This window comes from Myxine glutinosa, chromosome 1 (genome assembly GCF_964187855.1).
Source record: "Myxine glutinosa chromosome 1, kmMyxGlut1.1, whole genome shotgun sequence".
NCBI classification, from domain to species: Eukaryota; Metazoa; Chordata; class Myxini; order Myxiniformes; family Myxinidae; genus Myxine; species Myxine glutinosa.
Window position 1 is genome coordinate 409,234,855 of NC_136261.1, and position 17,882 is coordinate 409,252,736.

Below are 17,882 nucleotides of genomic sequence, written 5' to 3' on the forward strand. Positions count from 1 at the left end.
CAGACCCAGACTGTATCCCAAACCCAAACCCAGACTGTATCCCAAACCCAGACCCAGACTGTATCCCAAACCCAGACCCACAGCATATCTCCACAGACCCACACCATATCTCCCCAGACCCAGACCATATCCCAAACCCAGACCCAGACCCAGACCGTATCCCAAACCCAGACCCAGACCATATCCCAAATCCAGACCCAGACTGTATCCCAAACCCAGACCCAGACTGTATCCCAAACCCAGACCCACACCATATCTCCCCAGACCCAGACCCAGACCGTATCCCAAACCCAAACCCAGACCCAGACTGTATCCCAAACCCAGACCGAGACCGTATCGCAAACCCAGACCCAGACCGTATCCCAAACACAGACCCAGACTGTATACCAAACCCAGACCCAGACTGTATCCCAAACCCAAACCCAGACCCAGACTGTATCCCAAACCCAGACCTAGACCATATCCCAAAACCAGACCCAAACCATATCTCAAACCCAGACAGTATCCCAAACCCAGACCCAGACCGTATCCCAAACTCAGACCCAGACCATATCCCAAATCCAGATCCAGACTGTATCCCAAACCCAGACCCAGACTGTATCCCAAACCCAGACCCACACCATATCTCCCCAGACCCAGACCCAGACCGTATCCCAAACCCAAACCCAGACCCAGACTGTATCCCAAACCCAGACTCAGACTGTATCCCAAACCCAGACCGAGACCGTATCCCAAACCCAAACCCAGACCGTATGCCAAACCCAGACTCAGACCGTATCCCAAACACAGACCCAGACAGTATCCCAAACACAGACCCAGACTGTATCCCAAACCCAGACCCAGACTGTATCCCAAACCCAAACCCAGACCGTATCCCAAACCCAGACCCAGACCATATCCCAAATCCAGACCCAGACTGTATCCCAAACCCAGACCCAGACTGTATCCTAAACCCAGACCCACACCATATCTCCCCAGACCGTATCCCAAACCCAAACCCAGACTGTATCCTAAACCCAGACTCAGACTGTATCCCAAACCCAAACCCAGACCGTATCCCAAACCCAGACCCAGACCATATTCCAAATCCAGACCCAGACTGTATCCCAAACCCAGACCCACACCATATCTCCCCAGACCCAGACCCAGACCGTATCCCAAACCCAGACCCAGACTGTATCCCAAACCCAGACCCACACCATATCTCCCCAGACCCAGACACAGACCGTATCCCAAACCCAAACCCAGACTGTATCCCAAACCATGACCCAGACCGTATCCCAAACCCAGACCCAGACCATATCCCAAATCCAGACCCAGACTGTATCCCAAACCCAGACCCAGACTGTATCCCAAACCCAGACCCACACCATATCTCCCCAGACCCAGACCCAGACCGTATCCCAAACCCAAACCCAGATCCAAACTGTATCCCAAACCCAGACCTAGACCATATCCCAAAACCAGAGCCAAACCATATCTCAAACCCAGACTCGGACTGTATCCCAAACCCAGACCGAGACTGTATCCCAAATCCAGACCCAGACCGTATGCCAAACCCAGACTCAGACCGTATCCCAAACACAGACCCAGACAGTATCCCAAACCCAGACCCAAACCGTATATAAAACCCAGACCCAGACGCAGACTGTATCCCAAACCCAAACCCAGACCCAGACTGTATCCCAAACCCAGACCATATCCCAAAACCAGAGCCAAACCATATCTCAAACCCAGACAGTATCCCAAACCCAGACCCAAACCGTATATAAAACCCAGACCCAGACTGTATCCCAAACCCAAACCCAGACCCAGACTGTATCCCAAACCCAGACCCAGACTGTATTCCAAACCCAGACCAACACCATATCTCCCCAGACCCAGACCCAGACCATATCCCGAACCCAAACCCAGACCCAGACTGTATCCCAAACCCAGACCCACATCATATCTCCCCAGACCCAGACCGTATCCCAAACCCAAACCCAGACCCAGACTGTATCCCAAACCCAGACCGTATCCCAAACCCAGACCCAGACCCAGACCATATCCCAAATCCAGACCCAGACTGTATCCCAAACCCAGACCCAGACTGTATCCCAAACCCAGACCCAGACTGTATCCCAAACCCAGACTGTATCCCAAACCCAGACCCACACCATATCTCCCCAGACCCAGACCCAGACCATATCCCAAACCCAAACCCAGACCCAGACTGTATCCCAAACCCAGACTCAGACCGTATCCCAAACCCAGACCGTATGCCAAACCCAGACTCAGACCGTATCCCAAACACAGACCCAGACAGTATCCCAAACACAGACACAGACTATCCCAAACCCAGACTGTATCCCAAACCCAAACCCAGACCCAGACTGTATCCCAAACCCAGACCCACACCATATCTCCCCAGACCCACACCATATCTCCCCAGACCCAGACCCAGACCGTATCCCAAACCCAAACCCAGACCCAGACTGTATCCCAAACCCAGACCCAGACCGTATCCCAAACCCAGACCATATCCCAAATCCAGACCCAGACTGTATCCCAAACCCAGACCCACACCATATCTCCCCAGACCCAGACCCAGACCATATCCCAAACCCAAACCCAGACCGTATCCCAAATCCAGACCCAGACCGTATGCCAAACCCAGACCCAAACCGTATATAAAACCCAGACCCTAACCCAAACGCAAACCCCGACCCTATCCCACACCCTAACGAGGAGGGTGTGTCGGTGTGTGTCTGTACCACATGCAATTGACCAAATATGTTGCGTTGAAAGTTGAAGCAAACATGGACACTGCTGGTTGTGTGAGGCTGTTTTGGCTGCTCTTGGATTTCGCAAATAAAGTCAATAAAATAAGGAAATATACATTGGAAGCAGAATCTGCAACATTTTAGGCCTGCGGTCTGAGGCAGCCAAACGAGGGCTTTCACTCCGGTGCAGGCCTTTTGCATCAGGATTCATGCCTGCAAAACGTGGCAGCCCAGAAGGCCCTGAAGTCCATCAAGCCGTGTGTGTTTGCATATTTGGACTGAGAAACCGGATGCTTTGACATTTCCCATGAATCAGTGCACCGATTAAGGAAGCGGTGTAGATTTGTGGACCTATCAAAGGGAAGGGTGAGACTGCAAGCCGCGGCGTGGCCTACCCCACTCCCCTAGGCCTCCGGCGTTCGACGCAGAATTATTTGTATCTTCAATGTGACGAGTTAAACCTAGTTGCGGTTCACGAGAACCTCGTCCATCACAAGGCAATCCTCGAGGACATCAGACAACAACGGGGGCCCCGGGTGTGCGCAACCTCGGCCTAGTGGGACGTGTCTGAGAATTTGATTTTCTCGGCAATTACAAAACAAGACAAACTAGTCATTCATCAAGACTTTTGATAAACATTCTTACAAGGGAAAATAACCTTGAATTATTATATACGATAGACATCAATCAGAATGTTAACGTAGGCCCCACCGTGTACGGCAGGTGATGTGTGGTTGTGCACCTGCACCCATGACCTAACCACCAGGTGCTCTCACGTGCAGATACAACGTGCGGTTCCGCACTTGCACTCGTACGTGTAACACCATGTACTGTACACTCCCATATCCTCTTTGGGACAGGCTGGCAGACATTTCCCCATCTCATATCTGGGGATTGGTGCCCATTCAGGTGGAAATAATAAAATATAAACCTATTCTGATTATTTATGATTCATTATTAGAAATTCCTGCAGGCACAGACTCAAGTTTGTAAAACACAAACTGCCTCGGAATATATATATATTTATTTATAACTGTTGTACACAAATGAAAGTCATGTGACCTGCCCTCAATATATTTGGCGATTTATTATTATTTTTTAGTATATATATATACATACATACATATACATATACATTAATTTATTTATTTATTGTACATCACCCCTTTCATATTCCATCTCCAGGCACTGCATGACGCCATCGCTGGGCACCGAAGGGGGCTCGGCAATGACGCACGCTGAAAGGGAGTGCTCAGTTTTCACTCTGGTTGTTTGTTTGTTTGTTGTACATCGCCCCTTTCATATTCCATCTCCAGGTATTGCAAAACGTCATTGCAGGGCACCGAAGGGGGCTCAGCAATGACGCACGCTGAAAGGGAGTGCTCAGTTTTCACTCTGGTTGTTTGTTTGTTTGTTGTACATCGCCCCTTTCATATTCCATCTCCAGGTATTGCAAAACGTCATTGCCGGGCACCAAAGGGGGCTCGGCAATGACGCACGCTGAAAGGGAGTGCTCAGTTTTCACTCTGGTTGTTTTCTTTTTTGTTTGTCCGGGTGATATCTCAGCCATCCTTTCAGCTGGGAAGCTGAAATTTCTGCACAATCGTGAGCACGTGCTTTGGCAAAAACGGTATTTCTTTGTTTTTTGATTAATTACTTAATTTTTTATTGAGTAATTAACAACTTATTTATTTTCTTTCTCATCTGGGCAATATCTCAGGCACCTTTTGAGTTAGGAAGCTGATATTTGGACACAACAGTGACCAAGTGATGTGGCTATAAAGCATATTTTATTTTTGATTTATTGATTAATCTTTTAATCGATTAATTATTTATTGATTAATCAATTAATTTTTTTTACTTTTTGACTAATGACTCATTTAATTAATTTTCAAAAGGTTACAGCTTCGGATGATGCACTGGTGGCTTAGTTATGCTATTAGCCAATTGATTAAGAAAATATTTTAAGATCATTATTTATTGATTTTAATTATGCAATTAATCAATCAATTATTGTGCACCTCTCCCTCCAAGTCCCTGGTGTTGGCTAGCGGCTAGGGTGCCAGCTTAGGATCCAAGAATCCTGGGTTCGAATCCCGGTCGATCGCTGAATTAACACCAGGGGGGTTGACTCAGCCTGTCATCCTTCCGAGGTCGGCAAATTGAGTACCAGTACACTGGTAATTCCCTGTTTATCGTAAAAAGGCGACAAACAGGGTTGGCGGCAGGAAGGGCATCCGGCCGTAAAACATTGCTTCAAAAAGGGGACCAAAAAAACAACAACAACCACGGTCCCCGAAAAGGCCAACCCCCGCTTTGCGGGGAAAAATGGCCTCTAAACGGTGGTTGGTTTTTCTCCCTCCAAATACAGTCTCTATGAGCTGCACGGTGGTATTGCCAGGTGCCAGAGGCGCCCCGGCAATCCCGCGCTGGAGGATATTTAATTATTTGGCATGGGGGTGGTGTACTTTGAATGTATCTGTACTTGTTTTCTTGTTTGTTTGTCCGGGCGATATCTCAGCCATCATTTGAGCTCGGAAGCTGTAATTTTGGCACACTCGCGAGCAAGAGCTTTGGCAAAATGGTATTTTTTGTTTTTGATTAATCAATTAATTGATTAGTTATTTAATTATTAGCGATTAATTAAGTACTTACACATTTCCTTTCTCTTCTGGGCATTATCTCAGGCACCTTTTGAGTTACGAAGCTGATATTTGGACATGCCAATGACCAAGTGATTTGGCTGTAAAGGCTATTTTTGATTTATTGATTAATCAATTAATTATTTGATTAATTACTTGAGAAATTACATTTTTTTAAAGTTACAGATTTGGATAAAACGGTGGTGGTTTCGGTGTTCTATTAGCCAATTGATTAATTATTTTATGATTATTATTTATTTATTTTCATTATTATTCATTTATTTATTCTCTTCCTCATCTGGCTAATATCTCAGGCACCTTTTCAGCGAGGAAGCTGATATTGGGACATGACAATGACCAAGTGATGTGGTTATAAAGGACATTTTGGATGTATTCATTAATCAATTAATAGATTCATTATTTATTGACTAGTCAATTAATCGATTGATTTATTTAAGTTTTGATGAAATAATTATTTAATTAGTTTTCAAAAAGTTACAGATTCGGATGAAACACTGGTGGTTTAGGTATGCTATTAGCCAATTGATTAAGAAATTAATTGTTTTATGATGATAATATATTTATTTTAATTTCACAATTAATCAATCAATAATTATTGTACACCTCTCCCTCCCAATACCATCTCTTTGCGCTGAATGGCAGTATTGCCGGGCGCCTAAGGCGCCCCGGCAATGCCGCACTGGAGGATGTTCTTTATTTGGCATGGGGGGGCGGTGTACTTTGAATGTATCTGTACTTGTTTGTTTTTACGGGTGATATCTCAGCTATCCTTTGAACTAGGAAGCTGAAATTTGGGCACAATAGTGAGCAGGTGCTTTGGCAAAAACAGTATTTTTTGTTTTTTGATTAATCAATTAATTGATGAGTAACTTTATTATTATCGATTTATTAAGTACTTATTTATTTCCTTTCTCATCTGGGCATTATCTCAGGCACCTTTTGAGCTAGGAAGCTGATATTTGGCATGAAAATGACCAAATTATTTGGGTGTAAAGGCTATTTTTGATTTATTGCTTAATCTCTCCCATTTATAAATCGGATTAATCTGATTTATTGCTTAATCTGTATCTCTCCCAGGTTACTCCCTCCTCCGGTATGATAGACCTGAGCCTCGTCCTGGAGGTGGGGATGCTATCTTTATAAAAAAAACTCTCTTCTTCACTCGCCCTGCACTGCCCTCTCTCCACCTCACCCCCAGGAATACCATTGGCTATGGCTTCCCCTTCGCTCCCACCTTTTGTTCACATGTGTGTTGTACCGTCCACCAAACAGTGATGACTCCATCTACATCTCGCTGTCTGATAATATGGACCAACTTATATCTACCCATCCTAACTCTCTCTTCCTCATATGTGGTGATTTCAATTGTCACCATACCAGTTGGCTGGGTGTGGGTACCTCTCTCACCAGACATGGCTCTTCAGCAAAGGACTTCTGCGACTCACTGGGACTGACACAATCTGTCAATTTCCCGACCAGGATCTCAGTCAACGGAGCCACTTCTCTTCTGGACTTGGTTATGACTAACTTCCCTGAAAATGTCTGCTGCTATTCTTCTGCTCCAATCGGCTCATCTGATCATGTGCTTGTTAAAGTGGACATCTCTCTGACCATTCTCAGAGAGCCTCCTCAGCGTCGACGAGTCTGGCATTTCACTCAGGCCAACTGGCACGGTCTTCAAGCAGCCATCAATCATCTGGACTGGTCTCCCATCTCTACCGCCTCTGACATCAACTCATCCTGAGAATTCTTCCAAAGTAAATTGCTCTCTCTCATGCGCAGATTTATCCCATCTCGTCTTCAGTTGTCATACCCTTCCTCCCGTCCATGGTACACGGAATCTTGTGGTGAGGCTGTTGCCCAGAAACAACTTGCTTTCGTCTCCTGGAAAGCAAATCCAACGGAAGGAAATCTTATTTCCTTTCACAAAGCCCGAAACAAGTGTGTGTCCACCCTCAGGAGAGCCAGGAAACAATATCTCTCCGTTCTCAAGACCGAACTCTCTTATCTGTCTCCCTCTTCCAAATCCTGGTGGCGTCTGGTCAAATCCGTTTCTGGTGTTTGTTCCCCCTCCATCCCCTCCCTCACCTCAAATGGCTACACGGCTGACTCCGCACGTGAAAAAGCTGAATGCCTCAACTCTGTGTTTGCCTCTAAATCTTGTGTCCCAAACCCATCCCTCTCTGTACCCACTGTACCCAGCTGCTCCTGGACTCTGTGTCCTTTCCTCCTGACAAGGTGGAAAAGTTTATGTCAACCCTCGACTCTGATTCTGCAACTGGACCTGACGGCATCAGCCCACGGGTCCTAAAATCCTGTTCTTCCGCTCTTTCACTCCCTCTCTCTGTTCTCCTCACCCTCTCTTTTGCTCAAGGTCACCTGCCATCTGCTTGGAAATCAGCCAACATCACCGCTTTGCACAAAAAAGGTGCAAAATCAGATCCTAGCAACTACAGACCAATCAGCCTTCTCCCAATTATCAGCAAAGTCATGGAATCCATCATTGCTTCAGATATGAAATCTTTCCTCTTCTCCAATGGTTTGATCTCTGATCATCAATTTGGTTTCAGACCAGGTCACTCTACTCTGGACATGCTGCTTCTACTGTCTCAACAATGGATGGAGGTCCTCAATGCCAAACAGGAAATTAGAGCCGTCTCCCTTGACATATCACGTGCCTTCGATACGGTCTGGCACCCCGCTCTGCTCACCAAACTCTTTGTCTTTGGTATCCATGGAAATCTCCACGCATGGCTGGCGGACTTCCTCTCTACTCATAGTCAACATGTGGCCCTGAATGGGTTCCTCTCATCTCCTCTTCCTGTTCAGGCTGGAGTTCCCCAAGGCAGTGTTCAGGGCCCTGTGCTTTTCTGGTCTTCATCAATGATCTCTCTTCATGGCCGGATGCCCAGGAAGGGCATCCGGCCATAAAAAAAAAAAAACATTGCCTCAAAAAGAGCACCATGACAATTACAACTACATGTGGGCAGGGTACAGCCCGAAGTGGAGATCGGTTTCTGAGGTTTGGGACATGGAATGTAGGGACAATGACAGGGAGATCAGGAGAAGTGGTGGAAGTATTGGTCAGAAGAAGAGTGGACATATGTTGTGTGCAAGAGACAAGATGGAAGGGAAGTGGTGTGAGAATGGTGAAGGGTAGGCAGGGACAGAAATACAAGTTTGTGTGGCAAGGGTGCCTGGAGGGCGTGAATGGTGTTGGTGTCCTGTTTTCTGAGGAGTTTGTAGACAGTGTAGTGAGTGTGACTAGAGTGAGTGATAGGTTGATGATGGTGAAAATGATGATTGGAAAGCTCTTGGTGAACGTCATCTCGGGATATGCTCCGCAGGTTGGTCGAAGCGATGAAGAGAAGGCCAAGTTCTGGTGTGCGATAGAGAAGCTGATGGAAAACGTGAAAGATGAGGAAGTTGTTGTGGTAGGAGGAGACCTAAATGGACATGTGGGAAGGAGTATGGATGGTTTTGACGGAGTTCATGGGGGTTACGGATATGGTGTGAGAAATGGAGAAGGTGAAAGGGTTTTGGAGTTTGCTGATGGAGCTGATTTGTTGATTTGTAATACTCAGTTCCAGAAAGAGGATAATAAGCTTGTTACATACAGGTCAGGTGGGTCGACGACAACCGTTGACTACCTGATGGTGCGTAGGCGAGATAGGGGGCACCTCCGTGACACAAAGGTGATCCCGAGGGAGGAGGCTGTTTCACAGCACCACTTGGTTGTCTGCGACGTAAGGGTGAAAGGTGCGAGGAGAGCTCGGCGGGTGAAGTACCAACCGAGAATGAAGGTGTGGAGGTTGAAATAGGTGACAGTAAGGGAGGCATTAAAAGAGAGGCTGAGTAGGGTCGAGGATGATGTGGTTGAGCTTGAAAGTGGTTGGATGTCAATGAAAGTTAGTCTGTTGGGAGCCGTTGGTGAGGTATGTGGATGGACAAAAGGACCACCGAGGCACTCGGAAACATGGTGGTGGGATGATGAAGTTGGAAAGAGGATTGACGAGAAGAGGAAGAAGTTCAAGGAGTGGCAGAAGGCGAAGGGTACGGGAGCAAAAACAGCAGAGCATGAAAGTTATAAGGCAGCCAGGAAGGCTGCAAATAAAGAGGTAGCAAAGGCGCAGGAGGCATGAAGGAAAATGTTCGGAGAACGCTTGGATTCGGAAGAGGGTCAGAAAGCAGTATTCAGGATTGCAAAGCAGATAGCGAAAGAGAGGTGTGATGTGATGGGGGTGAGCTGCTTAAAGGATGAAGTGGGACAAATCGTTGTCGACCCAGATGGAATTAAAGGAAGATGGAAAAGATATATGGAAATGCTGTTGAATACAAAGAATGAATGGGATGGCAACATAGAGAGTAACCCAGTTTTAGGACCGGCAGAGAAGATAACTGAGAAGGAAGTTGAGGAAGCGATAAAAGCAATGAAGGGTAGAAAAGCGGGAGGGCCGACGGGAGTTGTGGGAGATATGTTGAAGGCAGCAGGAAGTTGGGGTGTGAAGAGAATGACAGAGATCTGTAATCTGGTGGTGAAAGAAGGCCGCATTCCAGTGGATTGGGAACTGAGTACTCTCGTCCCCCTATACAAGGGGAAAGGTGACCCTCTGGAGTGTGGCTCGTACTGAGCGATAAAGTTATTGGAGCATGGAATGAAGGTATTGGAAAGGGTGTTGGAGAGGAGGATAAGGAAGAAAGTGAAGATCGACGAAATGCAGTTTGGATTTATGCCAGGAAAAGGAACGACAGACACGCTTTTCATTGTGAGGCAGTTGCAGGAGAAGTACATGGAGAAGAGGAAGAAGTTGTTTCTTGGGTTTGTTGATCTGGAGAAAGCATTCGATCGGGTTCCACGCAAAGTATTGACATGGCCATTGAGGAAGTTAGGAGTGGAGGAATGGTTGATCAGAGTAGTGATGGCAATGTACAAAAGAGCGCGCACAGCTGTAAGGACGAAGGACGGGAACAGTGGTGAGTTTGAGGTGAAGGTGGGAGTGCATCAGGGGTCGATACTAAGTCCACTACTATTTGTAGCTGTGATGGAGGTGCTGGTTCAGAACGTAAAGGAGGGTTTACCGTGGGGGTTGTTGTATGCAGATGATCTGGTGTTGATTGCGGAAAGTATGGATGGACTGAAGGAAAAGATGAACACGTGGAAGGAATGTATGGAGACAAAAGGTCTGAAGGTGAATATCGGAAAGACGAAGGTGATGGCAAGTGGTAAAGCATGTGGTGAGGTGGAAAGAACTGGGAAGTGGCCCTGTGCTGTGTGTAGGAAGGGTGTCGGAGTGAACTCCATTCAGTGTACAATGTGCGCTGAGTGGGTTCATTAAAAATGTAGTGGTCTGAGAGGGTCATTAACCAGTGTGGCAGCTACATTCAAATGTAAGGTGTGCACTGAGGGAGCTGCAGATGGAGGAAATGTTGAGTTGGATCTTGGAGACGGCGTGAACCTGGAAGGTGTGAAAACATTTTGCTACCTCGGAGACATGCTGAATGGAGAAGGTGGATCAGACTCGGCAACGGTTGCTCGAGTGAGATGTGCATGGAAGAAGTTTCGGGAATTGAGTGGCGTGCTGATGATGAGGGGAGTGTCGTTGAAGCTGAAAGGAAAGGTGTATGCTGCATGTGTGAGAAGTGTTATGATTTATGGGAGCGAGACATGGGTAATGAACGTAGAGCAGCAACGAAGGTTGGAAAGGGTGGAAATGCGAATGGTTCGACGGATGTGCGGAGTATCGTTGAGAGAGAGGACGACAAATGATGAATGGCGAAAGATGATGGGAATAGAGCCTGTGATTGATGCTGTGAAGAGGAACAGGTTGAGATGGTTTGGTCATGTGTTGAGGAAGGATGAAAGTGACTGGTTGAGAAGAGTGATGGAAATGAATGTAGAAGGAAGTAGAAGATGGGGAAGACCGAGAAAGACTTGGCTAAAGATGGTGGAAGAAGAAATGCGGGCAAGGGGGTTAACAAGGAGAGATGCAGAAAATAGGGCAAAATGGAGAAGATTGTCATGGGGACCGCAAGGCTAACCCCCGCTCTAGCAGGGAAAATGGCCTTTAAAATGCATGTTGTTGTTGTTGTTGTATCAATGATCTCTCTTGAAAATCCTCTCTATCTCTTTGCTGATGACTCTCCTCTCTGTCGCTCCATTCCTCATCCCTCAGATCGGCAGTCTGCAGCCTCCTCACTCTCTGCAGACCTGGACAAAATCACAGACTGGGCAAACAATTGGAACATGTCTTTCAGTCCTGACAAGTCTCACACTCTTACGATGTCTCTCCGAAAAGACCGACTGGGCAACCCTCCCATCCACTTTCTGAATAATCCTCTCCAAGAAGTTCTGTCACTCAAGCTTTTGGGTCTCACTTATCTGCCATGATCTTTCCTGAGAAAACCACATTTCAAATCTGGCCTCCAAAGCCAGTCGCCGACAGGGCATCCTCCGTCGTGCGAAGTCCTTCCTTGGCACACCTGAGCTCCTCACCACATACAAGGCTTTCATTCACAGCTCAATGGAATACTGCTCTCCCCTCTGGGCTGGTGCTCCTGCCTCACACCTAGCTCGTCTTCACGCTGTTGAAACCAAAGCGTTCAGAATCATTGGAATCTCCCGCGATGAAGCTAACTCCAAGGGCCTTTCACTCACTCACCGCAGGCAGGTTGGTGGTCTTTCCGTCTTCTACCGACTCCTCTCTGGCCTTGCCCCCCCAGCTCTCTCTGGGCTCTGTCCCCCAAATATTCCTACAGGTCACACAAGATCTGCCTGCAACCCTCTCATGGTTAAACTGCCAAAATCAAGACTCTCTGCTCACCTTCACTCCTTCATGCCTCTTTTCTCCCACCTCTGGAACAAACTCCCTCACTCTCTTCAATCCCACTCCACCCTCAAGGTCTTTAAAACAGCTGTTCACCACCATCTCTTATCTTCCCCCATCCAAAACCTTGATCTTTTCTATCCCCGCTAATTTCACCCCAAATCCACTTTTTTGAAATACTAACTTCTGTCCTGGAAGTCCTTGGTGTCCTTGTGTTTTATACTTCTCCCACCCCACCCCCTTTCCCACGCCTCCTCCCCCAAAGCCCTCTCCCTCCCACACATCTCCCTGCTCTCAAATGTTGTGTTTGTGTGCTTCCCCTTCTCTCCCCATCTTGTCTTCCACTCCCTCTTTTTATATATTTTGTTTGTCTGGTTGTTTTGCTTGTGAAATAAATGTTAGCTCTTTCATGAGCCGCGATTCAGTATAAAAAAAATTAAAAAAATCAATTAATTGATTTTTTATTTAATAATTCCATTAATGACTTGATTGTTTAATTAATTTCTTTTAAAGCCACAGATTCGGATGAAACGGTGGTGGTTTAGGTATTCTTTTAGCCAATTGATTAATAATTTAATTATTTTACGATTATTATTCATTTCTTTTCGTTATTAATCACTTATTTATTTTCTCTCATCTGGGCAATATCTCAGGCACCTTTTGAGATAGGAAGCTGATATTCGGACACAACAGTGACCAAGTGATGTGGCTAAAACGATATTTTTGATTTGATTAATCAAGTAATCGATTAATTATTTATTGATGAGTCAATTAATCAATTACTTATTTAACTTTTTTAATTAATGACTTATTTAATTATATTTTCAAAAAGTTACAGCTTCAGATGAATGTATGCTATGCTATTAGGTGGTAGATGGTTGATATGATGAAGGTTGTTGATATGATGAAGGTAGGTGGTTGAGGTATGCTATTAGCTAATTAATTAAGAAATTATTTCACGATTTTTATTTATTGATTTTAATTACACAATTAATCAATCAATTATTGCACACCTGTCCTCCCAATACCGTCTCTATGCGCTGAATGGCGGTATTTCCGGGCGCCTGAGGCTCCCCGGCAATGCCGCACTGGAGGATATTTATTTATTTGGCATGGGGGCGGTGTACTTTGAATGTATCTGTACATGTTTGTTTATTTATTTATATTTTTAGGTGTTTTTTTTACTTTTGCGATTTATTTTAGTAAAAGCAAGGTGATTTTAACATCCAGAAATAGTCGTTTGGATCGCCAGCTTAACATCGCACAAGGAAACTCAGTCATTGGAGTTGGTTATTGTTCTTCTGAAGAGTTCAGAACACCAGAGCAGAACCAGGATAAACTGAAAGCACATGGAATCAGCTTTCTGGAATACAATTCCATTATTTAGGAATTAGAACAAATCCCGCAGTCCAACAGGATGGCCTAGATGTACACTCATTCGCCTTTAAGCTGTCTAGCCTGTGATTCATCAATGTGTGTGCCGTCCCTTGGATGGACGTTAAACTGGGCGGCTCATCTGCTGTGGCATTAAAGATGCCACGGTGTCCTTCGCAACGAGCGGGCGAATTATCACCGGCACCCGGAACAAATTACAAATTCCCACCCTAACTACTGCTGGGAAGGCAATGGCAAACCACCCAGTATAACCCTTGCCAAAAACCTGCTTCGGCAGCACGACACCAACTGCAACAAAGTATGGCACATCAGAATCAGAACACATCACGGGTGTAATCCTTGTAGAATGGCACTCACCCAATGGCATATATTGTGCGGACAGGGGCAGTCCAGCCCAGTAACTCGGCCTGCTTGCGCAGAAGGTACTCTGCATGATGGTACGTGATCTCACTTGGCTTGCCCATCAACACCTCATAAACGAGCTCCTTCCCAGTCACCTTCTTGTAGATGCTCTCCAAGCACACCATGAACGTTCCATGTCCAAACCTATCAGGGATGGGGTTAAACAAGGCTGTTCTATCAGGGCTCTGTGCTTAAAAGGTATGGTTATATACAGGGCCTTCAGAAAGTATTCACACCCTTTGACGTTTTTCACATTTTGTTGTTACAGCCTGAATTTAAAATTGATTCAATTGGGTTTATTTTCCCTAATCTACACAAAATGTCAAAACCCCATAATGTCAAAGTGGGATTTGCTACCTTCTACCTTGGACTTCATGGTAGAGTTGCTTCATGGCATCCACTGTCAACTGTGGGACTTTGTAGAGAAAGGTGTGTTTCTTTCTAAATCATGTCCAATCAATTGAATTGGCCTCAGGTGGACTCCAGTCAAGTTGTAGAGACATCTCAAGAATGATCATAGGACATTGGACGCACCTGAGCTCAATTTGGAGTGTCATAGCAAAGGGATTGAATACTTATTGACTCAAGACATTTCAGCTTTTCATTTGTAATTGATTTGTAAAAATTTCTGAAAACAAAATTCCACTTTGACATTATGGGGTATTATTTGTAGATTAGTGACAAAAATATATAAATTTAATCAATTTTAAAATCAGGATATAACAAAAAAATGTGAAAAAGTCACGGGGTGTGAATACTTTTCAAGGCGCTGCAGGTGCACAGTCAATGAAAAGTTCATCTTTCTGTCTGAACAATTAAAACCCATCTTCAAGCAGGGCCAGGCCTTGTCTCATGGACTATATTTGTGAGTAGAAGGTGAGTGAAGGTGGAATGATACCGATCAGAAATACTTGGTTATCATCTTACAGAATGTGGACAAGACTGCTTTAAACGGAGCGTTTGAGGACCAAACTCACGATCACTTGAGGACATCAAGTTAACCATGAAGAGTGGACTGGAGTCACCTGACAGATATGGCAGGAAGACCATTTCCTTCCCAAAGATCATTGGTGAGCCAGCTGAGCTGTGATTGACTTTAGTGACGTGTTAGTTCTCCTGGAACTATTTCAGGTTCCAGAAGTTTTGAATGCAAGTTCTGAATTCTGAAACCTTCAGCTGGATTGAGGCACACAAACTTTTCGGATCTAGGTCGAGGTCCTTCTGCGACATGACAATTGAACGTACATACAAATCAGCAGATCAAAACTCAAACATCAAGAGTCAACTCACACTCTCACTTTGTCTCTCCAAAAAGACCGTCTGGAATACCCTCCCATCTACTTTCTGAACAATGCTCTTGAAGAAGTTCGGTCATTCAAGCTTTTGGGTCTCACTATCTGCCATGATCTTTCCTGGGAAAACCACATTTCCAAGCTGGCCTCCAAAGTCAGTCGTAGACTGGGCATCCTCTGTCGTGCAAAGTCCTTTCTGGGCACTCTGAGCTCCTCGCCACATACAAAGCTTTCATCCGCAGCTCAATGGAATATTGCTCTCCCCTCTGGGCTGGTGCTCCTGCCTCACACCTCGCTCGGCTTCACGCAGTTGAAACCAAAAGCATTCAGAATCATTGGAATCTCCCGCGATGAAGCCAATTCTGAGGGCCTTTCTCTCTCTCACCACTGGCAGGTTGGTGGTCTTTCTGTCTTCTACCGAATTCTCTCCGGCCTTGCTCCCCCAGCTCTGTCTGTGCTCTGCCCCCCAAATATTCCTACAGGATGCACAAGATCTGCCAGCAACCCTCTTCTGGTGAAACTGCCAAAATCAAGAATCTCTGCTCACCTTCACTCTTTCATTCCTCTTTTCTTCCGCCTCTGGGACAAACTCCCTCACTCTCTTCAATCCCTCTCCTCCCTCCAGGTCTTTAAAACAGCTATTCACCACCATCTCTTATCTTCCCCTATCCAAAACCTTGATCTTTTCTACCCTGGTTAAAACACCCCAAATCAGCCTCTTTCAATCCCCAACTTCTTTCCTGAAATTCCGAGCATTGTTCATTTGCTTTATACCGTGTAGCTCTCCCTCCTCCCCCTTCCACAGATCTACCGACGTCCCAACAGTTCTCTACTGTTGTTGTGCTTGTGTGCTTCCCTCTCTCTGCCTGTGTTGTCTCCCATTCCATTAATTGCATGTTTTATGTGTCTGTGCATGTTTTAATGTTCAATGTGTTAGCTCTTCCACGAGCCTCGATTCTGTATACAAAAATAAATTAAAAATACTAATTATTTATTTAAACCATATTAGTGAAGGTACCTTGGCGTCCTGGCTTCAGCCATCCACATCAGGTCCATGTTACAGGCGAGGATGGGCAGATGAGGGTATGGTGCTGGACCTGAAGGATTTCCCAGACAACCGTTGGTCATCAGTACATCAATGACTATCTGCAGGTTTGTTTCCCATCGGATGGGCTCACCGAACAAGATGACAGCTGAGGAGGACAGTAAAGAGGTTTGGATTTAGATTAGTGGAGACTACTCCACCATTGCAAGGGCATCGTCGATTTGTGTTTGGAGTGGGTGAGGGTGGTGGGTGTGGAGAAAGGGTCTCCTCCAAGGGTCACAGCATGTACGTTCTGCAACAATGGCAATGAAAAGTGCAATCACTACATATACAGCCTACTTAGTACAAGAAATAAAATATGGAATATTAAGTCTTCAAACGGGTGCATTCAGACAATATGGCCCAATTAAAATTTCCTCTGAAAGGTAGCAGACTCCATTCCAGACATTACAAACATGGGATTTGCACATGTGGATACAAACATGGGATTCACACACACTATCTTACCAAACATGAGACTCACAGACACACACTATCTTACCAAACATGGGACTGATACACAATATCTTACCAAACATGGGACTGACACACATTATCTTACCAAACATGGGAATCACATACATTCACTATCTTACCAAACATGGGACTCACATACAGTATCTTACCAAACATGGGAATCACAAACACAATCTTACCAAACATGGGACTCACACGCACTATCTTTTTCTTTTTTTTTTGTATACAAGATCGAGGCTCGTGAAAGAGCTAACATTAATCACACAAAAAGACAAACCGACACACAAAACACAAAAAACAAGGGGAGCGGCAGACAAGATGGGGAGAGAGGGGGAAGGACACAAACACAACATTTGAGAGCAGGGACATCAGGAGGACTTGGGGGGAGGTGGGAGAGGAATAAAACATATGAACACTGCAAGGACTCTGGGGTGAATTACCGGGGGTAGAAAAGATCAAGGTTTTCGATGGGGGAAGACAAGAGATGGTGGTGAACAGCTGTTTTAAAGACCTGGAGGGAGGAGTGGGATTGAAGGGAGTGGGGGAGTTTGTTCCAGAGGCGGGAGAAAAGGGGAATGAAAGAGTGAAGGTGAGCAGAGAGCCTAGACTTTGGCAGTTTAACCATAAGAGGGTTGCAGGCAGATCTTGTGCGACCTGAAGGAATATTGGGGGGACAGAGCACAGAGAGAGCTGGGGGAGCAAGACCGGAGAGGAGTCGGTAGCAGACAGAAAGACCACCAACCTGCCTGCGGTGAGTGAGTGAAAGACCCTCGGAGTTGACTACATCGCAGGAGATTCCAATGATTCTGAAAGCTTTGGCCTCAACAGCGTGAAGCCGAGCAAGGTGTGAGGCAGGAGCACCAGCCCAGAGGGGGGAACAGTATTCCATTGAGCTGCGGATGAAAGCCTTGTATGTGGTGAGGAGCTCAGGTGTGCCAAGGAAGGACTTCGCACGACGGAGGATGCCCAGTCGGCGACTG

General features: G+C 45.8%; 1 protein-coding gene across 1 annotated transcript in view; it reads right to left on the reverse strand.

Moving 5' to 3' along the window:
• Positions 1-17,882, reverse strand: part of HDHD5 (haloacid dehalogenase like hydrolase domain containing 5) — a 51,652-nt gene that overhangs the window by 6,351 nt on the left and 27,419 nt on the right. The window contains exons 6-7 of the mRNA XM_068103497.2: positions 16,360-16,534; positions 14,005-14,193 (exon numbers count right to left, since the gene is read on the reverse strand). Coding sequence (XP_067959598.2) covers positions 14,005-14,193; positions 16,360-16,534 — 364 coding nt within the window. The remainder of the gene's footprint in view (positions 1-14,004; positions 14,194-16,359; positions 16,535-17,882) is intronic.